The sequence below is a fragment of the Harpegnathos saltator genome, unplaced genomic scaffold (genome assembly GCF_003227715.2).
Source record: "Harpegnathos saltator strain DR-91 unplaced genomic scaffold, Hsal_v8.6 scaffold1, whole genome shotgun sequence".
NCBI classification, from domain to species: Eukaryota; Metazoa; Arthropoda; class Insecta; order Hymenoptera; family Formicidae; genus Harpegnathos; species Harpegnathos saltator.
In genome coordinates, this window is record NW_020229872.1 from 323,083 (window position 1) to 346,098 (window position 23,016).

The following is a 23,016-nucleotide window of genomic DNA, read 5'->3' on the forward strand; positions in this document are numbered from 1 at the left end:
ACGACGAAGGGACCTCGTAAATCCTTTGTGACACGAAACCTCCTTTACGATCTTAAACCGTCGAAAATTTAACAGTGTTCGAAAGGTACGTTCGTGCAGAACGGATAGATTCTCTGTGCACATTTTTATGCGAAGCCGTTAACCGAGTTGTGGATATACGTGCGACAAAAAGCTCCATAAAACAGGGTGCTGAAAAAGCGGTTTTATTCTGGAGAAAAAAAAATCGATTGGTTCTACCGGTAGGAACGATCTCTGCTCGAGAGTCCGCATTGCGCACGCTGAAGTCATCTGCCGAGCGAGAGGCAAACTAAACTTGAGCTGTGAACGTCTCAAATACCGCTACACGTTTATTGCACGCGAGGAGTAACAATTTGGAACGATTATCCCTGACGTCCTTTTGCGTCGTCGTCTCCTCCTTTTTTATTCTCGTTTTTGGTTCCTCGTTGAGCAAACGTGTGTCCGGTGCGGAACGAGTAATACACGAATGATGAAGAGAGACGTTAACGTCACGCTGATCCGGCTCAATTTCTCACGCAAGCACCGCATTCTTTTCCCACGTAGCGAAGCAAAATGCTGAAGGCAGATCGAAAATCTCGTCGGCGGTCGTTCGCGCCCATCAGCGACAAGTATTTGGGCGCCCGGGAGAAGCGCATCGACATACCGATGGTCGACAATGAAGTATTCAGGTAAAACGTCCAGGTGAAACTTTCTCCCCTTGCTTGTCTCACCGTGTTCGTCTTCCTGCTCGCGGGAAGCTCGAACGCGCGAAATTTCGCGCGCTATATAATCAAAATTCGTCGCGCACGACGCGTAGGAAGACCTTAATCGCGCGCATCGAAGCCGTCACCCTGAAGATAATAGAGCAGATATCCGCCGGGCGGTCGCCGCGCATATCGTACGTCGGCGGGCGAAACGCGGAGGAGTCACAGGAGACTGCCCAGCCAGGACGCTCGGTCGATTCTCAGCAGGACATGGAGTACCTCGACGAATCTCCAGTCGAAGAGCGGGACGCGCGACAGGCCGACGAGAATTCAGGGAGAACGAGCGTCGATTTCGCGGCGAGGCGCAGCAGAGACAAGTTCGTCCTGATGACGATGCTGATGGCCGAGGTGCATCGCTTGCTGCTGACGAACGCGACCAGGACCAGGCGATCGTTCTACTACGACCTGAAGAGCCAAATGACCGAGAGCTTGGCGCCCAACCAGCGATACGTCGACCGCGCGTTGAACGACGTCGCGAACTTGTTGGAGTGCGCGCCGTGGGACCTGAGTAAGTTCAAGTTGCGCCTCATTAGGGAAGACACCAAATACGTGCGGAGCGAAACTAGATTAAAAGACGACGACGACGGATACGCAAGATACGCAAGCCGCTAAGCGCGGGTCTTTTCAGGATTGCTGGCGACGGCCAAGGGGTTAGCGGCGGGCAATATGAGCATCACGCTGACCGACGGTCACGTTATCGACTGCACGATCCCGGGGGGCGCGCTGATCCCGCAGATCGCCTCGAATGTGGCTTCCATCCGCGCGAAAGCCAAGTTCGTGTTGGTAGTCGAGAAGGACGCGACTTTTCAAAAGCTGCTCGAGGAGAACTGCCCCCGCGCGCTCAACTGCATTCTGCTGACGGGCAAGGGTTACCCGGACACCGCCACGAGGATGTTGCTGAAGCTATTGTCCGACAAGATGGACCTGCCGGTCTACATAGTCGCGGACGCGGATCCCTTCGGCGTGGACATCGTGTTGATCTATCGGTAATTCGCCGTCACCACACACAAAGTCGCCGCCACGGAAAAGAAATTAAAGAAAAAAAAAAAAATGCGAAATGCCAGCCGAAAATTGCGACGTTTTTACTTCTCACTCGGCGGTGGACTTCGTCCACCGAGAGGCAGCCGAGGCCTCTGAGTGTGATCGGCAATGTGTTTTCCGCAGCTTCGGTTCCATGGCGCTCTGCAGGGAGAACGAGAACCTGACGTGTCCTAATGCGCGCTGGCTCGGGATCTTTCCCACGGAATTGATCGCTTTAGGAGCGAAGACAGTCCCGCTCAGCGAGGCCGACCTCGCGAAATTGAGGTCCATCGAGGCCCGGGCTTACGTGAACGAGGCTATATCGAAGCAGCTGAGTGTGTTGCGGAAGGGCAAGGCGGAAATAGAGGCGGTCTCGACGCTCTCGACGAATTTTCTCACGGCGACGTACTTGCCTTACAAAATTGACGGCCTGGATTACATCTGAGAAACACGGAATTCTTCGATAGTTGCGTGCTTTTTGTTCTCAAGAGGTATTCTCAATTCTGTCCAATCAGTTCCACGAAATTATTTATCATCGCGTTATGTTTTACGTTTCACGTTCTAACGCAACGGGAAGACGGGGCGTTGGAGGAGATTTTCTAATCGATACGAACGATACAATTAAATTAAACAGCTTGAGGTGTCTGAAAGATCGTCTCAGAGACGTCTGGAAGATGTCCTACTTGCTTCTCAGACGTCCTCAGGATCCGCCTCTAAGTCGACGTATCGTCGACATTTGGGGAACGACGTTACACTTTCGCTCTTCACGCTGGTCCATGTTCTCGGCTGAACGACTCTCTCGGAGATCTCGGAGCAGCTCTCGTCCTCCAGCGTGATGAGCTGCGGACTTTTGCGAAACGAGCCGAGATACACGACGCTGCTGTCGGACGTGCTGCGTCTCGATGGAACGTGAGATTCCGTTCGATCTGTCGTCCTTTCCACCTCACGAAGCGTCTTCGAGCGCGTCCTGTACGGGTGCTCGTGCAGCCTTGAACATGGATTTCGCGCGACCCTTCAAGCAACACGCGTCTGATTATCAGTGAGGTGGTTTACCGATTTCTCGCACGACTGTTCCTTGCACGCTTGTGCGATCTCCGTCGTCGCTTCAGGCGTCTCTTCCTTCTTCCTCGATGAGAGACCATGACCCACTCGCGGGGTCCCCACGATTCGATCTCCCGATTTCGACGAGCTGTCGCGCCGGGCCAGGCGGCGGCCTGTCAGACGCGCACGCGTGTTCAGGAAGAATTAAGAATGCTTCAGGTAATGTAACAGTTTATTGAAAACACTTTGTCCGCCCGATGCCCGGGCCGAGCCTCGCTGATATTAAAAAACGCAGAGTCTTAATAACATGATTATCTCGTGGGTGTTACGTGGAAGATAACTCGGACGATATCCGCGAAATCGGCGACGTATGACTATCGACCATGAACGAGAAGTCAGCTATAGTCGTGTCGTGAAATTCCGGTCGGACGTGATCCTCGCGATTCCCCGCCAAACTTCACCGACAGAAATCAGATCCGAAGGTTCGCTCAATAAATGTTGATAGAATTCTACTGGATTAATAAATGCATAAGCTGATATCACGAAGAGACGTCAAATATCAAAACGTTATAAATTTCGTTTGTAGTATCTCTCCGAGATCGCGTCGTGCAACCTCGACAATTTTTTTTTCCTCCTATCTGTCAACCGCGCGAAAGAGATCGCTCGCTTTTGTTTTTTCTCTTTTTATTATCGTATTTCTTTCCTTTCATCATCAGCGTCGTACGAGCAGTTGACCGGCCGATTTCGTGGATACTTCCTGTGCAGGTCCGTGCGAATATCGCCAAAAATCGAAGTAGAAATAACTTTCGTGCCCGTTCCGCGCTACGTATCGAAGGCGAGAATCGATCGAGCGGTCCGAACGACGTCCGTGGCTCTCTCATGGAACGCGTGTCGCGCGTTTCGATGAAATAGATATAAAAAACAATCTTTCGAGACAGCCGGACACGGCGCTGAGCAAGCACAGAGCTACAAATCGTTGGAACAAAAGCGATCACTCGTCGCCGAAAAGTCGATTTGTTTTCTCCTTTCTTTTCTTTCTCACTCTCTTTTGGTCGCTAACAGGGATCTCGATCGTCAAACGATCAAGGGACCGATATTCCCTACGCGTCATCTTCCAACTTTGTTTTCGCACAGGTTCGAGGATTTAAAAAGTGTTCGAAACTCAAGTGGAAAAACGTCGATCAGATCCGAGGAGACGCTTCTCTTACTCTTACTATTTCTCTGCGCGTCGCGAATAATCGTAACGAATACGATCCGGTTCTTCCTGTTTTTTTTTTTCTTCTTTTTTCTTTTGCCTCAATTGTATTCTCTCATTGATACGACTGTCTTTCGCGATCGATTTATGCGACGAGTGCACCCAATTCATTCGTGAAGCTATCGTTCGTTCGTTCGTTCGTTCGTTCGTTCGTTCGTGCGTGCTTGCGTGCGTGCGTGCGTGCGTTCGCACGGGCCCAAATCTGACATTGCGTTCCGCGTGTGAGTTGTCGGTTTCTTTTCATATGTATTCGTGTGTCTAGATGTGCGTGCTCGTACGCGTGTGTGTATATGTGTACGCGTGTGTGTTTTGCGCTGTATTGTGTTTCTTCATGTATGTCCATATGAGTGTATCTCTTTTTGTGTCTCTTTTATGTGTTTTTTTCTCTTTAGCCTAGCGGCGATATAATACGTTACCAAAAGCTATAGATACCCTTATGCGCTGCTACCAAGGTTTCTCTGTTGCGATTAATTTCATAACTCGCGCATGCTTGTTCGCGTGCCTGCCTTCGTGACAATCGTCTTTTTTTTCTTTTTTTATTTTTCCGACGCCCTATGCTTACGTTTAATTTGCCTGTCTCACACTTTCTGCCGTTATTATATTTAATAATTGATTGTGAGATTTACATATGCACACACACACTCTCTCTCTCTCTCACTCGCTCTACCGCTCTCTTTACCCCTCTCTCTCTCTCTCTCTCTCTCTCTCTCTCTCTCTGAACCCCTCCTCCTAATTTCCTTCTCCTTCTCACAGTGCCCAGCGGTTCGTTCGTTCTTTCGATTCTCATTCAATCAACCGGTCTCGGTCACTCTTCCTCTCTCGCTCTTTCGATCGAAAGAATCGCTTTTCGATCGCTCGCGTTATAACTTACTCGGGGATAAATGGAAGCGATATTGTTGACGACGAACTTTTTGTTTTTCACTACAAACGACCATTCATTTGTCGCGTAATGGAGGGGCCTCGTCGGTGTTGCGCAGATTGCACGTGCAATCTTTCGCGTTGATTTCAGAAGCTTCCTTACGAGGGTAATATTTACTGAATGTTAAAAAGACAGCGAGGGGGGCGGACGACGGGGCGCGTCTTCGAGCCGAGGATCGAGGTCTGTTCTCTGTTCGTGGTTGTTGTCGCGCGGAAGTTGTAACGCAAAATTTTCCCGAGGCTCCGTTCCCTCCATTACGCGTGACATCTTTGTACTTTCTACGGTCAACAGCGGGCACATCGTCTCGACCTATGACGACCCTTCGCGCCTATTTTTATTCGCGCGAAGAATCGTCCTCGCGAAGCCTCCTCCTCCTCCTCCGGGTCCCGCCGACAGCTCGGCGGCACTCGGTCGGCCTCGCGCGTCTCGCGGCCTATAATTACACACGAACCACAGCGATCGTTCACGAGTATATTCATTAAAATTATTAAGTAGTTTCTCTTCTCTCCGTTTTCTATTTATTATCGTTTGATTAGTTGCACTAGCCTTGATTGTCGGCATTTAAGGGCTGCTGGGCGTGCAGCGTACACATGGCGACGTGCGACACTTCTTTGTCCGAGCGCGCCTCTCGCTCTCCTAATTAACGATCTTTACGAACTCGCGAGTTACGTGTGTTCTTTTTTTTTGTTTTTTCTTCTTTATCAGACAACGACTAGAAATCAGATCGGCGCGTTCTCGAAAATTATCTGCGATTTGATCGAGTGACCGATGGGATAAATACTGACGAAAGGGTGAGGCACAGGCCGAAGAAGTGTTGTAGGTGATAACGACGTGGTGACAGCTCTCTCTCTCTCTCTCTCTCTCTCTCTCTCTCTCTTTCTCACTCTTGCACTCTTGAACTTTGCTCTGACGGAAAGGTGTGAGCGATTCTTTTCTCTCGTGTCTACAATTCCTAACAACAACGCGCGAGTAAGATCGCGCGCCCGGCATCAAATCGCAGGACAATAATTTTCGAAATCTTCGCGAAATATCTCGACTTCCGAAATACATGTGAAAGATCGTAAAAATGTCAACACCGCCGCAGATATCTTCGAGACACTCGCACGAGTCCCGTTGTGTTCTCGAGGTTTCTGAGCATTCGCTCCGACCGTTGGTGGAACGGTAAAGTCGGCCATCGTATAATTCGGCTGTGAGAACGACACGCTACGTTATTCTTCCTCTTCGTTCTCTCCTGCTCCTTCACCATTCCACCTGAAAACGTCACGAGCGAATACTCGGGATCGCGTGCGATCGATGATTAGTCGCGCAATGCGACTGCGTGAGTACATCGTCTAATTAGCACACAGTCATTGATCCATTCGGCTCGATCAGGGTATCTCGAAAGGGCGTACAACGCATCCGACAGCCGCCGTACTTTCGACGAGATTCGAGCCCAAACAAATGAGACCGACGAATGTGCCTTTACGAGCCTTGTCGCGCGAAAATCCGATCTATCAGGACCCGTGATATCGCTCGTTTCATCAATTATTTACGATCGTGCCGTCCGCGGCGTTAGCCCTCGTGAGGACCTCGTCGAAGGTATCCTCGTGAAAGGACTTTTCTCATAGTTGTATATGTATGTACAAGTATTCGAAATTTAAACGGGTCTAAGGAAGAAAGGAAGGGAGGGGGGAGGAGGAAGGAAAGAAGGAAGGAAGGGGAAAAACGGTGGGAAGGAAGGGCGGGTCGAGATGAGGATACACAAGGGTGTTGTTGTCTGCGTATGTATGTGTGTATGTGTACGTGTGTGTGCGTGTATATGTGTGTATGGATGCGTGTAGATGTGGAACAACTTCTTATGGTTTAATAACATTATGATACATAGAACTAGGCGCCAAGCTGTACAACATAAAACTTACGATAGCCGTCCGATTCTATATATAATAGTAAAGTGTGTCGATGCCTCTGGACGAACGTCACCGTATAGGCGTAGATACTTTTTCCTCGTTTAAAATCGAGGAGGCACCAGTGACGTAGCTAGAAAAAGAAAGAACGTGAGGTGGAAGCTTGCAAACTCCTCGCGGACCGACGTGACTCGACTACGAGATTTTAGAGATCGCGGGTTTCTCTCAGTTCTTGCCCAGCTTGTCGTGAGAGCCTCGATCGGCCGGCCGGCTCGCCGGAGCATGTCGGGTGGGTTGGGGGTGTGGCCGATCGTTCGGTAATCGGGATTACGTTGACTCGAGTCCTGCGCGACTCGACTCCTGGGCTCCGTGTGGAAAGAGATGAAACGGAAATCGAGGGAAGCGCGAGTTTGCAGACTCCCGATAAGCTCTGTACGTCGAAATGTATTTCAATTCATGATAATCTCCCCCCCCCTCTCTCTCTCTCTCTCTCTGTCTCGCGAATGTAACCGCTCTACGAAACCTCAGGCCTTTTCTATATGAACGCCCGTGGGATTTGGAACACAGCAAAATGTTAATGACGCGCTTGCAAACGCACCACATCGACTCCGAAAGCGACATCGCTGACGTCGCTTCGATGGCGCTGAACGTACGACGCTGAATTTGCAAGCTGTCGGTAAGCTCCGCACGTAGTAATTCGGTCTGCGCTTTCGAACACGCGCCTCGTTTACTCCTTCGCTTCTCGAGATTCGTCCAAGATCGATTTCACGGCAAGCACGCGCGTTTGTCTCTTTCTCTCTTCCCTTCTTCTCTCTCTCTCTCTCTCTCTCTCTCTCTCTCTCTCGTACCTGTTCGCTGCTGTACACATTTGCCATCGCATGTCATCGTCGAACCTATCGCTCGCGCGTTATTCGACGGATTACGGGGCTATCGACGTGTCGAAATGGCGCGAGAGGCACGTAGTCCGACAACGCAGGCGTAAAAAAAAATCGCCGGAGGGCGATCCGTCGCGTCTTCCTCCGACGTTCTTCGCGAAGGATCTCCTCATCCTGCGCCAGCGAGCCGAACCACTTGGCGATTCAGGCTCTCATTCCGCTTGCTCCGCGAGTAGTAATTGCCGTGATCTCGAGGACGAATCCCCGTATTGACGTCCGTTTTGGATGTGTCGGAAATAGGCGCACTAGAGACAACAAAGGATTTTTCGGCTTGAGGCACTAGGAGGCATCCAAGGCGAGGCACTCGGCGAGGAAGTCCTCCATGGAACGATAAGCGTGTTCGAGCACACCCGCCAGGGCGTGATCTTCGTCCGCGTAACTCTGTTTCCAAAGGAGAAGGAAGCGGTTATTACAGGCGCGAAACACACGCCAGCATCCAGCCGTCACGCTCTCATGACTCTCTCTCATCATTCCCTCTCACCTGGTATCTAAAGATGACTCCCGCTTCGGACAGAGCCTTGGCGAAGGCAACGCCGTGCGTATAAGGCGCTGTGAGGTCGGCTAGACCGTGAAGAAGGTAAAGGCTGTGACTGGGCACCAATCTCGCCCGTTGCGTGAGGTCGGCCTCCACGTAACCCTTGTAGTTCTCAGCCGGGGCGCCGAGAACTCGTTCCGTAAACGCGGAATCTGCGGGGGGCACGAGGGGAGATTTCGTCGTGAAATTCGCGAGAACGACAAGTGTGTGTGCATGCGCGCGCGCGATTTCGAATGCAAGCTACGCTCACGTACTGTAGTACATCCAGTCGGCGATCGGGTTGACCGCGACGCCGCACTTGAAAACGTTCTCCTGGCTGCCGAGGACCATGGCGGTCACGTATCCGCCGTAGCCCCACCCCCAGACGCCGACCCTGGTAACGTCGAGGTACTTGAGCGTCTTTAGCAGGTGCCTCAGCACCGTAAGCTGATCCTGCACCTCGACGCCGCCTATCCTCCTGAACAGGTCCTTCTTCCCCTGGCCCCGGGCGCCCCGCACGTCCAGTCTCACGTAGACCACGTCGTTGTGGCTGGACATGTAAGTTCCCCAGTCTATCCGAAACTTGTCCGTGACCGCCTCGCTGCCCGGACGACCGTTCACCTCGACGAGCACCGGAAACGCCGCGTCCCTGAGCTCCTCCCGCCACGAGGGAGGCAGCAGCAGCTGTACCTGCGCCCGCCAGCCTTGGGGTAACGGCACCTGTCGACCACCCGGGATATATATCGTGTGTGTGTGTGTGTGTGTGTATCATCGACGCGACAGATCCGACGCCGGAGAGACCCGTCGAAAGGTCCCAAACGACTTGGCGACTAACCTCGAAGTTCCGTCTGGTAGGCAGTGCCAATTCCGAGAGCTTGTCCGCGCGTTGGATCCTCGTGTCGTACAGCACGCGCAGCATCTTGTGCGACGACATCATGTGCACGGCGGCGAGAGGGAGGCCGGGACCCTCGCAGTGCAGCACATAGTAACCCTGGGTGTCGTCGTTCACCGGCGGGCTGACGGATGCGCCAAAGTGCGTGCAATTGGTGTAGTAGAACCTGTGGGGTTTCCCCGCGCACATGTGTGAGCTATACGCGTCATGCACATCGCTGATGACGAATGAGTGACACTTGCCTGCTGCTCCAAAGAACATCGCCGAGGTCGCACGTCACGCACAACGGCTCGAAGTGACGAGGATCGTCCGCGGCGGGATCGCGCACTATGTACAGGTGTCTCTGGCCGGGCCTTCTCTCTCGGGTACCCAGGTAATACACGAGATGCGCCTTGGTGTCCCACGCCAGGATCTCGCTTACCTGTCGTTTACGAGAGATTGCGTTGCGATATTGCCGAATTATCGAGCCCCAGTCGCGGAATCGCGGTGCGAGTAATACTAGGATGCTTCGGTTCATTTGGAGAGCTGACCACGAGAATGGATTGTTTATTATTTGTTGCTTAAATTATCCCAATCAAAATATTTTCCACCGCTTGCTGCAACCTTGTTTTCCATCTTTCCGGTGGCTTTCACCGGAAAAAAGGAAAAAAGACTCGTCTTTATAGTAGCGATTCCATTCGTCGTCAAGCCTCAAATTGACCGACGCACCCAACGCGCGAATTATTCGCGTTGATTCCGCGACCGTGGGGTGACCCACGATCGTCTCTCTCTCTCTCTCTCTCTCTCTCTCTCTCTCTCTCTCTCTCTCTCTCTCTCTCTCTCTCTCTCGCAACTGATCGCGTGGCCGGAAAGAACACTGCGGTCCATCTCTGGACCAGAATGAAGCGTGCAGTCGCCTCTGTGATCATTCGTGTCTCCCGTATACGTACACATTTCCCGGCGCTTCCGGCCTAAAAATGTCGCTCACCTCGTAGCGGCCATGAGAGAGCACCGCTATTCTCTGCTGAGTGAGCGTGACGTGTTTTATATGCGTGAAATGCTCCTTGTCACCTTCCTGCACCGTCGCCAGCAACAGGAAGCTGTCACCGTCCGGAGCGAAGAGAGGATGCGGCTGGGCGTCCAGCCACAGTCCTTCGGGCGCCCTCTCCGAGTGGGTCTCTTCGCACTCCCACGTGGGACCGCGGCAGGCCGACACCACCGACAGATTCTGCATCCTCGTCATCCAGACGACCGCGATCTGCGACGCGTCCTCGCCGACCCAGCCGGCCGATGTCAGATAGTAATCTCTGAAAAGATTCGCGAGGATTTTGCGGGGTCACTACGACGCTACGCGATGCGGCTACGGGCGAGAATAACCGACGCACACTCGCATTTCTCTTTCTCTCTTTTTCTCTCTCTCTCTCTCTCTCTCTCTCTCTCTCTCTCTCTCTCTCTCTCTCTCTCTCTCTCTCTCTCTCTCTCTCTCTCTCTCTCTCTCTCTCAGCTCTCTTTCTCTCTCCCTTTCTTTGTTTTCTTTTCGCAAAAAATCGCCCGCTAACGAGAGTAACTGTGTATGAAAATCGAGGGGAAAATTCAGTTACTTATTGAGTGGTTAGGCTAATCGAGAAGTCTTCGACAACTTGACGTACTGTCCGTCCAAGGACGGCGGCGGCTTCAGCTTCATTTTGCTCGGCCACGTGACGTTCCCGGTGCCGTTGTGGCTCATCGCGCTGAAGTTGCCGAGCTCCATGAGCCACAGCTCGACCTCCGGGTTCGGCGAGCCCGGCGTCGGGTATCTGACCGACCTGGAAGGCGGGAAGGAGCCTCTCCTGGACGCGCCCAGGGGACTCGAGCTGACGCCGTCTTGACCCGGTTGCGTGCCGAACCACGGAAACTGCAACGCGCTCACTCGGCTGTCGTTGAACGTGGCGTAAAGGATATGTGTGCCGTCCGGGCTTGGCCACGTCGCTTGCGGTTGCGGCAGCACCTCCTCCTGGTACAGCCAGTCGGGCACGCCGTTGTAAATCACCCCGGGCACGCCCGTGTCGGTCAGCCGGATGTCCTCCATCAAGGCGGGCGCCATCCTCAGATAAATGTCGTTCTCAGAGATCATCAGGAGGCTGGACGTGTTGCCCAGCCACATAGCGTGTTGCATTCGCGTCTGCTGCATACGTCGCGTCGCTTGCAGGCGAAGGGGTGTGTGGTGACTGCCGGATTTGGAATGACAAAGACGTGGCCGTTAGAATAATCACACAGACGAGCATACGCGCGTAATATCAGTCGTGTGTCTCGACATATCTTTTTCTCTCTTTACTTCTCTCACTTAATTGCATCACGTCCTCTCATGTCACGTAGAATACGACTCAGCAAGGCTGTATTTAACGCGAAGAAACTTACTCGTTTGTGACATCGTAGACGGTGTAATGAGCGGTGAAGGTGTTCCGAAAGACCTGCAAAGACGACGCGTTTATATATCGTAGGGAATACGGATTACTATACGAAGAGCACACAGAATGATGCAAAGCGTAGAACCGCAGGGGGTGGGTGAGGAGGGAGCGGAGAAGGAAGAAGTAGATGCGTTTTTCATGGGGATAATCGAGTCCTAACTGCAATAAAATTGCGCCCCGTGTCCTATCACATGCCGGGACACCATCGATAAGCCGGCACAGATCAGAAAGTTAGGGATGCAGCTGCCGCATCAGAAATTTCCCCGCGAGGCTCCGCTCTTCCGAAGCTACTTACCGGCTTGACATTGTGCCTGAACAGTACATAACGCAGGTCGGCGCTGCACTCGTAGCCGTGAACGTTCAGTTGCCTCTGGAAAAGAAGGTCCGATGAAAATTGCGTTAACTCCCCTCCCCTCACCGACTCGCTCGTCTCTCGCTCTCTCTCTCTCTCTCTCTCTCTCTCTCTCTCTCTCTCTCTCTCTCTCTCTCTCTCTCTCTCTCTCTCTCTCTCTCTCTCTCTCTCTCTCTCACTCTCGCTCTCTCTCCCCCTCTCTCTCTCTCTCGGCGCTCGTTGCCGATCTAATTTGAAAGCCGATCGCGTCGCTGCGCCAGTTTCACCTCGTGCGCGCGCGTTTATCTTTTATTTCATATCCCCTTCGCGATCTTCGCGTCCGGAGCTCGCTTCCGCGATAACGAGGGACGCATCGGCGTGAGAAACTTTTAATAGCGTCGACTGCTAAATTACGAGACGGTTGAGCGGAGGTGCCTGATATGTATCACTGCCACGCTCCGTCGTCGCGATCCCGTCTGTAATAGCGCGTCGCGGCGTTCTTTGGCGAATATCCGCGTACTTTCTCTCCCTCTCTCTTCTTCTCGAGAAAGAGTAGCTCGTCGATAATACCGTCGCGTGTAGACATTACGCGAGCGGCAGTCGATACTCGTGTCCGAAAGAGCGGCGAGACGCGGGCGAGTGACGTATCCTGGTGGACGCCAGGTCGGATCAATGCACCGTATACGCTCGTCCATACACCGGTCCGCCGGCACGGGAGGGAAAAAGGACGCGGATTTGGAACTCGTCCAGACCGAGCGAACCGGATCTCTTGCGCACGCACACTTATCGCGCTACTACTGTCGAAATCAATCTCTCTCTCTCTCTCTGTCTCTCTCTCTCTCTCTCTCTCTCTCTCTCTCTCTCTCTCTCTCTCTCTCTCTCTGTCTCTCTCTCTCTCTCTCTCTCTCTCTGTCTCTTTATAAGCTGCTTTCATTCCTCGTCGTCTCTTTCTTTCTCCTCCCCGCGTATACGGAGTCTCCTCAGGAGCGTGGGGGGTAGGGTAGGTCGTCACGCGTGTTCCGCTTCCATCTCCGCGAATAACAGATGTTCACGCCACGCTCGTTCACGGATTGAATAAAATTAAAAAAATAGTGGAGGGACGATGATTGTTGTCATCGCGGTCGTTCAATCGTCGCTTCTTTCCGCTCCGACGGATTGATTATCCGTCGTCATCAAAGCGCCTCGGGAAACACGCTCGATAGTGCCCGATCGAGCGTAAAGTGCAATGCTGCGGTATGTAGGATAACCCCGATTTATCCCCTCCCCCTGCTCGCCTCCTGTCACGGGTAAACCTTGGAATGTCTCGGAATCCGTTTTATATGCAGCACGAGGCGTCTTTGTTTCATGACGCGCCGCAATCCGGCGATCGGCAAAAGGCCGAGATCCCTCCCCGTCCGTCTCCGTCGTGTATTCTCTATCGTCTGTCGAAATGTTCACCGTGTAAATGCGCGTGGAAACGCCGCGCTCGGAGCGCCGACGATTCGTTTCAATTAGGAATCCACCGGGAACACGCCGCGATGTGCTCGAAGAAGGGAGAGGAGCAGCCTCGGCGCAGCTTGGCCGCGAGTCGAAAGAGCGATATTTCACGCCAAGATACAAGTCTTCTTGTACCCTTGATCAAACTTACCCTCTCTGGAGGGAGAATTCGCGGCCGAGAAGTCAAAATTAATACGTCCTGGCGGTGTGCATATATTTATACGGTAGCTCATTTCTTCCCGGATATATATATGGATATATATTGTACAATATACATAGGCAGTCTGAAAAGTTCTCGACTTAACACATACATGGCATTAGAAACTGTCAAACTATAATTGTATTGGAAAGTGGCATCCCTGATATAAACCCATGTAAAATTTTATTCGATCTGTCAAATCATTCGAGTAGTAGCACCAGTTGAAAAAGCTTTGTGCAAGATGGGTGCCGCATTTGCTAACAATTGACCAAGATACGCATTCGAATGCGTATTTCTCAAGCGTGTTTGGATCGTTTTAAGCAAAATAAAATGGATTTCAAGCGTTGTTTCATAACTGTTGATAAAACTCGGATCCACCACTATACATCAGAACGAAAAGAATCTTCCGGAATCACACTTTAATGATGGTATTGAATTATTGGAAAAAACGTTGGAATAAATGCATTGAAGTTTTAAGAGATTATATTGAAAAATAAAACATATTTCACGCCAAAAAAATTTCTTTCATTGTCAGGCCGAGAACTTTTCAGACTACCCTCGTATATATATATATATATATTTGCGGCTCTACAGGGTAAATACACGATACGCCATGGGGATGTGCTCGCGTAGTCAGTCAGGCGCGAGGCCGGCACGCCGCGGGAATATATTTGCGCGCCGACGATTAGCGCGTAATTATCCGGCGAGCGCGGGGAGTTCAGTACGCGCAGCCAATTAACCGTAGATGAGTGTGACAATAGCTTGGCGCCTCCCTCCCATCCCCCGGAAGATTAGGCAGCGCGCGTGGAAGACCTAAGATACCCCGGCGCATCTCGCTAATACGGATATCCCGAGTCGGTGGTGGTCAGGGTGATTTAGGCGGGATCCGTCGAGAGAAATCTGACGGAAATAATCGATCTCTCTTCTTCCCGCTCGACCGCAATTCGGCCCCGAATTCGCCGGAGATTATCGGCCGGTGAACGGATTTGTCGGTGTTCGCCGTGGCCCGTACGAAAAATTCGGCAACTTCGTTAACCCGCGGCATTTCCATTCGCGACGCGCCGACCGTGCGACTTTATTTGGCACGAGACTCGAATCCGAATTATCGTCGATTAGTTTGTTCAGCGTAACACGGACCGATTTAATGTCGAAATTCATTCCGAGCAAGTCTCTATTTCTCCTCCTCCTCCTCCTCCTCCTCCTCCTCCTCGCTCGCTCGGCGCTATACCCTCGCGGAATAACGTTCTTCTATTAATAACGCCCGATCGCGGATTATACGGCGCGCGTTTGGATCTGAGCTTCCAAATTATTCGCGATCCTCGGATTTACGCAGGCCACAGTCGTCGTGGTGGAGTTAGTTACACGGCCGAGTAGCGCCTTATCTCCTACGTCGTGTGTCTCCCCGGAGTTTCGATCGTTGCGTAATTTAGAAGCGGACCTCCGGCGTAATTAATCGCGCGCGCGCCGATCGCGCGCAGTCATTTTCGCAGAGACATTCATTCAATTGCAAGCAGCCCGTAATTAGTCGATCGCTCGTTAGTCAAGCGCTCTTTACGACCGATACGCGGGTGTCTGTGCGTCTAATTAATTCTTTATTTACCGTCGCTCGCGATACTGCCAATCAATGCCTCGTATCGGATTTTCGGCCATCTATTTATCTCTTTCGCTTTCATAAATCTCCGTCGAATAACAGAGAATTTTTCAATTAACGGACGCGGTGGCTCTCTTCATAACATCCGTCGAGGATGAACTTACGAGCGGGGAGAGAGAGACAGACAGAGAGACAGACAGACAGACAGACAGACAGACAGACAGACAGACAGACAGACAGACAGACAGAGAGAGAGAGAGAGAGAGAGGGAATTGATCGTTGTAGCGCGAGTGTCATCAGCAAGTTTATCGCTATACGATTTGAGTACACAAATATACACATATTATATATGTGTGTGTGTGTGTATGTATATATGCGTTTGTTTACGCGTATGTGTATATACGTACAAGCGTATGATTAGAGACTAAGAGGGACACAATATTGTTGCTGGTGTCCAGGAGGGTGAGGGAACCGTCGTCGGCTTGGTAGACGAACTTCTCGTGGGTGATCCAGGTCGGTGGTAACCTGTGCGGTGTCAGGTCATCACGAAGGCACTCGTCCAACGTAAGACGCCTGCCGCTCCAGTACAGCAGCTCGTCGACGTACCTGTAATTTCGTCGTCATGTATATAATTAGCGGCGCGCGCGTTTGGTTGCCGTTAAGCGGCAGCCGCCGCGCCGACGACCTTCATCCGGCGCTCTGTAGTAACTTTGTAACTCGATAGCATGCCCCGACCATTACCGCGCGCCATCGTCTTAGCGCGCCGGCGAGGGTGCCGGCGAACGCAGGCGTTACCGGCAGGGAATATCGCGAGGATAACCAGGGAGTGGGATGAGAGGGAATGGAATAGGAGAGCGCAGGCAAATATCGCGCGCTAGACTCACCCGAGGAGATAAATGGCCGTGACGATGCCGGCGATAACGAAGCCGATGACCAGCAGCGAGAAAACTATACTCCGCCAATTGTGGCCGCCCTCCCCGTACGTTAAATCCTGTGGAGGAAGACAGTCAGCCGCGGTAATTATCGCTCGGTAACCACTGTCGATGGAACTAGCAATGCAGAAGCGAATCGGCACGGGAGAAAGAGAGAGCATGCGGGTGAGATAGAGATAGAGATGGTGAGGTCGGGATGATAATTAGGGAGGGAGTTCGACAGAAGACGAGAGAGAAACGAGCGATCAGAATCACCAAAGACACACTCGGCACATTCTCATGTAGTCACTCGGTCGCACCCGACGACTACGACGACGTCTACGAGTGCTAATCTGTGGTCTCCGTGGTGAGAGACGAGTGTAACGCACGACGACACACACACGCACGCACTGAAAACGTCACACAGATCGTTGCGAAGAAAATTCGCATATGGAGACGCCGATGACGATGTGTATTGCTCGCACGGTGTTATCGTTCGCGCTAATCGTATTGCTGCAAACGTCTCTCTGGACGTTTCCCTCGGCTTTCCGCCAAGCTAGACGTATCTCGCTGTGCGTCGCCTGGTTCTTCGTTAATCAAGTAATAGTAGCGGCGCCGGCGGCCGACAGAGCCAGCATGTCGCTCGTACACGCGACTTTTTGCGCGCCCTCCTCCCCCCCGGGACTACCGGAGTACCCGGTGTAACGCGAACCGCGCAAGAAGCGCGCGCCAAGCTTCGCTAGATGTAGTTTGGGCCGGGGTACAAAGGAACTTTCTTTTTTCTCCTCGTCCGCGAGCGTTTTGCGCCTCTATCGCGCGGATCGCAATTTCCGGGATGATTTATCGTCGACTCCGTTCCCTCGCTCGGCGCAGTTCCGCGCGCGCGGCTCCGGCAAGGAGCGCGGCGGAATCTCCTTTGAGATCATTTGTCCAATCAGACCCTCCTTCCCGCCCCGGCGAAATTCACCCCATTTCTCTCTCTCTCTCTCTCTCTCTCTCTCTCTCTCTCTCTCTCTCTCTCTCGCGCCGGTCGCGAGCGGCGGCTAATCGTAGAAAGAACGCGCGGCGGTACTCCCCGCCGGAGAGAGAGAGAGAGAGAGAGAGAGAGAGAGAGAGAGATTGTCCTAGCGCGGACCGGCGAAAATACCGTGTATATGTCGTGTTACACAGGAACCCGGGCTTTATTCTCGTAGATTGTAAAAACGCTTTTGGGGTCGCACGCTTCGATCGCGCCGTCGTCCAAAATATCGCGCTTTTCGTTCGTCCTCATGAAATACGTCATACATAGACTGCGTTATGCATATTGCATACGGGATATGTCTGCGCCGTACGGTCGTCCTGGCCGACGACGAGAGAGAGAGAGAGAGAGAGAGAGAGAGAGAGAGAGAGAGAGAGAAAGAGAGGGAGGATGAGAGGCCGGATAACACACGCAGGCGACTGTAATATGGCCGAATAACGCGGCTGAATTTCGCATCACGCGCGCGCGAGTTATATAATACGTCACGCGCAGAGATCCCTCGTTATGTGTGTACCTGTTAGAACAATCCCTCCCTCAGTCGCCCCCGCCCGCAACTCTCGGTCACACGTGCAGCCGCACGCGAGTTTGCTGTCGCTGCTGCTCGCACCCACCCCCGCCGCACTCGTCGATGAAAGGGCCATTTGTTTCCGACGCACGCTAATCCGCCGATCCGCCGTTATCCTTCGAACGGAAGAAGAACGCTGGCATCGTGCACCGTCTCGTTCGAGTAACTCCAAGCGCGCCCAAGCCTGTCCTGTCCCTCTGCCTGTCGCTCCGATCGATTCGGTAAATCGTGTTGAATCGAAAATTGCCAGCCGCAAAGTCGACCAGTGCAACACTCCCCCGCTCGTTATCCAATCACGATGTTTACGCCGTGCCATCAGCGACGATCGCGTTCGCGTTTTGAGGAAGGATGCTTCCACGGACGGAGAATATTCGCCAGGACGAGCCCTCCTCTCAGCCGAGTCGGTCATTAGATCCGGCAGCGACGGATTTACTGCCCGGAGCGCGACCTAAGGTCTTATCTGCACCACAACTCCGTGTTGTGCAGCGCCGTGCCACCACCGATAATGACGTCGCTCCGTGCAAATGGACGCGGACGATCGACTGCTGCGCGCTCGCGTCAATTGGCCGTAGTTGCGCCACGGTAATCGCTTTCGGACGACTTGTTTATCCGGATAAATAATCGCCGATCCGTCCTCTCGAACGAGCCGGCGTTACTCCCGGCAGCAGGAGCCATTCTTTCTTTCCGTCCCGCCGCCGATCGATTCGCCGCGCCGCTTTGAATTCAAAACGCATCGCCGCGCGTTGCACGTGTGCAACGAGATGTATAGGGTGACCATAAATTCACCCCCGGAAACGCGCGACGGCGCTAGTCGCTCGGCGAGCGAGAGCCGAGCCGAGCCAAGCCGATATCTACATCGTCGCGAGCGACGTGTTGCACGACGCAGACATTACTCCGCGAAGATTCACGTCGCAATAACGCGATCGATGGGCCGCGTTTAATATTTATGACAGGCGCGCGCCGACTTTATTCGCGCTTCAAATATTATTCGACGAGTGCGCCGAGCCGGGCGCGATGGCGGCGGCCCGGTCGGCTCGTGAATAGCGTGAGCCGTGTATTAACGACGTTACATTGTACATTTGCGCGGCGTGCCTCCCTCCTAATGGCTCTGTGCGCTCGAATTCTTTTTCTCTTCTTTTCTTTCCCTTTCACCCGTCACACACGCGTCACAACGACGCACGAAAGGGAGCGCGCGCACGCGTGTCGCTGTGTGCGTCGCGCCGCGCGCAGGCAGGCTCCGCGCGTATCACCCGCGATAACGTTGCATAACGGAGAGACGGCGCGGGGAAACGTCCGCCGCAGCCGAGACGCAGCTGATACGACATTACCGCTTTTAAGTGTCCCATCGCGGCGCCGCGCAAATATGTTCGTGAAAGTTCCACGCGAGGATCGAAGACGCGCGCGCGGATAAAATTCCTCCTGCTCGACGGACGCTCCCGCGACTGTCGCGCCGCGTGAACAACCACTACCTGTCGATTACGTTCCGACAGGGAGAAATTTTTAGACGCGATAAAAAAAAAGGAGGCTTGCGAACCTTCGATACGTTATGTTGGACCTTTCCCGACGTTAAATTCTGATTTTAATCGGCCACGTCTGTCTGTCGACCCGCAAGGTCGAGCCTTCAAGCCAGCTGGCGAGCGGCCAAGAATGGTGAGTGACTGTTGGTTTATTAGAATTTTTCGGCAGCCCGTCGCGAGAACGAAAATTCGCTTTCATCGCCGGATTACCGCGAGCCCTCGTTCGTCTACGAACGGCGTGCAACGCCGCCGCAAATTGGATTCTCGAAAGCTCATCCGGGCGAATTGATGAATTTTATCGAGGCGATGTAAGAGGCTCGGCTCGGCTCGGCTCGGCCGGCCGGCGGCGAGGCACTTATCGGAATGATTACACGCACAATTAATACGTTATCGCGCCGCTTTCTCGTTTTGTCGAGCGGCGTTATTGGTTGCGAGGGGAGAGATGCGCGAATACAACACGGTTCGGCGCGGCGTGCAGATCAGCCGGGCCGAATGCAACTGGGATTAATCCGAAGGAAATATCTACAGCGATCGCGCGGTAATCCGACACGGCGCTTTTCGAGTATTCCACCGTGGCGTGTAACGTACCACGGCGCTATGATAGATAAGGGTTGTCGCGTCGAAACAATTGCGTCCGATCGGCGCAGCTGTTTGCGGTCGCTCGCAGCGCGTTTCAGCGTGCGTATAATTCCATTTTTCAGCGCGATACGCTCGGCCGAAGCCCAGTTTTATCATATCGGATCTCTCTTTTCTCGCTCGTCGCAACCTTTGCGACGTTTTACGGCTGCGGCCACAAGGATCGATAGGCGCACCGATGATGAAATAAATAAATTAAACTCTGACGCGCAATTACGCAGCCATGTTTTATTTCATTCGTCCTCATGTATATATGTATATATGTGTGTGTGTGGGTGCACACAGCGTTATAGCAATCTCGAACAATGTTTGCCCGCCCCCCCTCTCTCTCTCTTTCTCTCTCTCGCTTTCCAGCGATGGGACGTCGTAGTGGGCGACGAAATTTTCAGTCTCCAGTCTCTAGTTGCCAACGATGGAGAACGTCGTAAGCTTCTTCGGGCTTTTCCAATATTTGTCGTGAGATCCCGGCGATCGGCTGCGCCGGGGCCGAGCGGCGCCCCTGAAAATTTAATTTACCCCGGCGCGGCGCGGGATTCTCTCGTTCCGGAGGACCCTGCTAGACACGCTCGACGGCCGTCGAACGGCCAACAATCGCGTGCACGGTCACGGGCGAGTCGCGCGCCATATTATGCTGCGAAAAAGCTGCTGTAACACCGCCGCGAAGCCGCGTCGTTTGCAGTGGGTGCTGCTTTCGGCTGCACGAGGCGAGGCGAGGTGAGACGAAGCTTCCCGTTTCCGCGGAAATGGCGAACATTAGCCCGCGTCATCGTCGGATCCGATGTATGTGTATCAGCGCGCATACGGAGTAACAATCGGCGAGACGAGACTCCGGACAGAGACCGAGCCGGAATCCCGAGGCGCACGATTGGCGCGTATGCGCGCGCGACACAATGCGGTTGTCACGAAATAGACCGTAGAAGCGGCGAAATTGGGCCACCATCGCACAGCGCGTCGGGACGAAAACTCGAAGCTCGATCGGTGCCCCGCTACTATAGACGTTACCGCAAACACGGCGAAAGGCGCGCCGCATTTTTCAGCGTCTCTGTCTACGCTCCTGGCGGAAGTTATTTACGACACGCGACCATGTCGTTCTCCCCGAACTGGATCTTGCTAATCCGCGCGGCGGATGGAGCTCTCGTGAAGCTATCACCCTGGCGGAAGGCGCCATTGCGATTGCGATGAGCGACGCGTGATAAGCCGCGACCGCGATCGAGAAAGTCGCGACGAGCGGAGGGAGGGAAGGAAACCGCGACGGAGCAATAAATCGGGAAGAGAGAGGGGGAGGGGGGTCGTGAGACCAGCTGAGGGACGTAAGTGCAAAGACAACGGAGCTGATTGCTTATCTTCCGAAAGATCGGTGGAGGTGTTGACCATGGCGGTTTCTCCTGCTCCTGGCCGTCGCGTTGATAATAATATCCGATCCGCTGCTTTTGGTCACGAGAACAGCCGCCGCGCCGCCGTTATTTTCGACTCGTGGCACGCGCGAACATCACACACGTTCCGCCCGACACCAATAATTAATTCACCCGTCCGTTCAAGTGGCACGGACGCGCCGGCCAGACTGCCGAGCGCGTTTCTGCCAAGTATTTCAGTCTTCCCGCTGCCCACCTTTCGGATCCTCCCTCTCTGTCCTCCCGCCGCGTGCACACATATATATATTTAATATAGAAAACGCGAGCGCGTACATACACGCGCTCATTATGTCACGTGTCAAAATATCGCATGACCGATCAGCGCGGCGGCGGCGACGGTTGCCTCGCGATCGATTCGCGGAAACCGATCCAACCTTACGATAACGCCGCTAACGTCCCAACACGATATCCAGATCGACGCGATCGCGGCCGACGGCGCGTCGCGGGGCGTATCGAACGTTCCGCCGTCGACAGCTCCGCACTCCGGGACTAACAACGCCGGACTAGCTGTTAACGCTCGCTGCCGCGCGCCGCGGCGGACGAGATTTTCTCGAGAGGACGGAAGAACGCTTCTATCCGCCGGCGTTTTGCTCTTTCTGCCTTAACAGGAAGTTCAAAGAGATGGCGCGTGCACACGTATATGCGCGGCCGTCCATGTATACGACCCTCTCGGGGTCACGGGATCAGTCGTGCAAAAGGGCCGATAATCGAGCGTGAGCAAGCCGTGCCGATGGGCATCGCTGTCCTCTTTCTCTCTCTCTCTCTCTCTCTCCCCCTTCTCTCTCTCTCTCTCTCTTTCTCTCCCTCTCTCTCTCTGCTGCCGACGCGGCAAAATTTCCCATCGATCGGTCCGCGTGATGCATCAGAATGTTGCGCGATTTCGGCAGAGTCTCGGAGAGGAAGACGGTGGGCCGAGGGGCGGGGGGGGGGACCTATCTCGATAATTGTCGAGTGGTCGCGCGGACACGGCAGCGTTAGTCCAAGTTGCTTGCTTGGAAATAATTTCGCCAAAGTTTCGACGTCATGACAAATGGAGCGAGGCTTGTGGTTTCGGCGCGGCGCTCTGAGAAACGAGGAAGCCGGAAGTCAAAGTGAGGATCGAGATACGTGTCGGCCGCGACACAATAACGCGCGCTCGCGAGCGGCGACGAAGTTGCAGAGCCACCACCAGCACCAGGCGGTTTTCACTCGACGCTTTTCCTCGGGGTTGTATAATGATTTTCCCCGGCGCGAATTACAGGCTCGCCCGGGGTGCCCGGCCGCTCAAGCGGTTTTGCTGCGCGGAAAATTCGCGATAACGAAGACGAACGACGAGCGAGGGGTGATAAGTATCGGCCCTCCCCGGTCGCGCTGTTGTTTCCACGCGGCGGACAAAGCCCGGCTGCGTCCGAAGCGAGGCGCGCGACGTTTAACCCGTTTGGTTGGGAAATTCGTCGGAAGGTCTTGGCGAGGACCGACGCCGCACACCTTGTGAACACCGCCAGCCGCTGCAACGGGACGGGAGTGAAATAGCGTCGTTGGTTTTGCGGCAACTGATGGCTCTCCGTCGAGTCGTGTAGGAGTGACTCGCCCGCCGTGTGTGTGTGTGTGTGTGTGTGTGTGTGTGTGTACGCGCGCGTAGAATGTGGTGCGCGGTGCAAATCAAAGGGGTAAAAGCGTGTAGCCACGACACGTCGCCGCCACACACCGCCTCCGTTTTCCATTCTTCTAGACT

At 53.5% G+C, this 23,016-nt stretch overlaps 3 protein-coding genes across 6 annotated transcripts in view; 1 reads left to right on the top strand and 2 right to left on the bottom strand.

The window, feature by feature from the left end:
- The first annotated feature begins 570 nt into the window (after positions 1 to 570).
- Positions 571 to 2,240, top strand: mei-W68 (meiotic W68). Its single transcript, XM_011156516.2, has 4 exons — positions 571 to 686; positions 815 to 1,269; positions 1,390 to 1,747; positions 1,926 to 2,240. The coding sequence occupies exons 1-4, from the start codon at positions 571 to 573 to the stop codon at positions 2,224 to 2,226; spliced, it is 1,230 nt and encodes a 409-aa protein (XP_011154818.1). The 3' UTR covers positions 2,227 to 2,240.
- Positions 2,241 to 2,923, bottom strand: LOC112590708 (uncharacterized). Its single transcript, XM_025308062.1, has 2 exons — positions 2,835 to 2,923; positions 2,241 to 2,793 (listed from the first exon to the last, which is right to left on the bottom strand). The coding sequence occupies exons 1-2, from the start codon at positions 2,921 to 2,923 to the stop codon at positions 2,472 to 2,474; spliced, it is 411 nt and encodes a 136-aa protein (XP_025163847.1). The 3' UTR covers positions 2,241 to 2,471.
- A 2,265-nt stretch (positions 2,924 to 5,188) lies between these two features.
- The window catches only part of LOC105192379 (dipeptidyl aminopeptidase-like protein 6), a 78,864-nt gene continuing 61,036 nt past the window's right edge, over positions 5,189 to 23,016 (bottom strand). For 3 of the 4 annotated variants that reach the window (XM_025298853.1, XM_011156477.2, XM_011156476.2), the window contains 11 exons: positions 16,128 to 16,234; positions 15,651 to 15,849; positions 11,942 to 12,016; positions 11,597 to 11,649; positions 10,849 to 11,406; positions 10,188 to 10,506; positions 9,463 to 9,641; positions 9,164 to 9,386; positions 8,604 to 9,048; positions 8,296 to 8,501; positions 5,189 to 8,195 (listed from right to left, as the gene is read on the bottom strand). In XM_025298853.1, the coding sequence (XP_025154638.1) occupies positions 8,094 to 8,195; positions 8,296 to 8,501; positions 8,604 to 9,048; positions 9,164 to 9,386; positions 9,463 to 9,641; positions 10,188 to 10,506; positions 10,849 to 11,406; positions 11,597 to 11,649; positions 11,942 to 12,016; positions 15,651 to 15,849; positions 16,128 to 16,234 (2,466 nt within the window). In that variant the 3' untranslated portion in view covers positions 5,189 to 8,093. Of the gene's footprint in view, positions 8,196 to 8,295; positions 8,502 to 8,603; positions 9,049 to 9,163; positions 9,387 to 9,462; positions 9,642 to 10,187; positions 10,507 to 10,848; positions 11,407 to 11,596; positions 11,650 to 11,941; positions 12,017 to 15,650; positions 15,850 to 16,127; positions 16,237 to 21,233; positions 22,063 to 23,016 lie in introns of those variants that run through there. The other variant, XM_011156478.3, reaches the window with a different exon arrangement.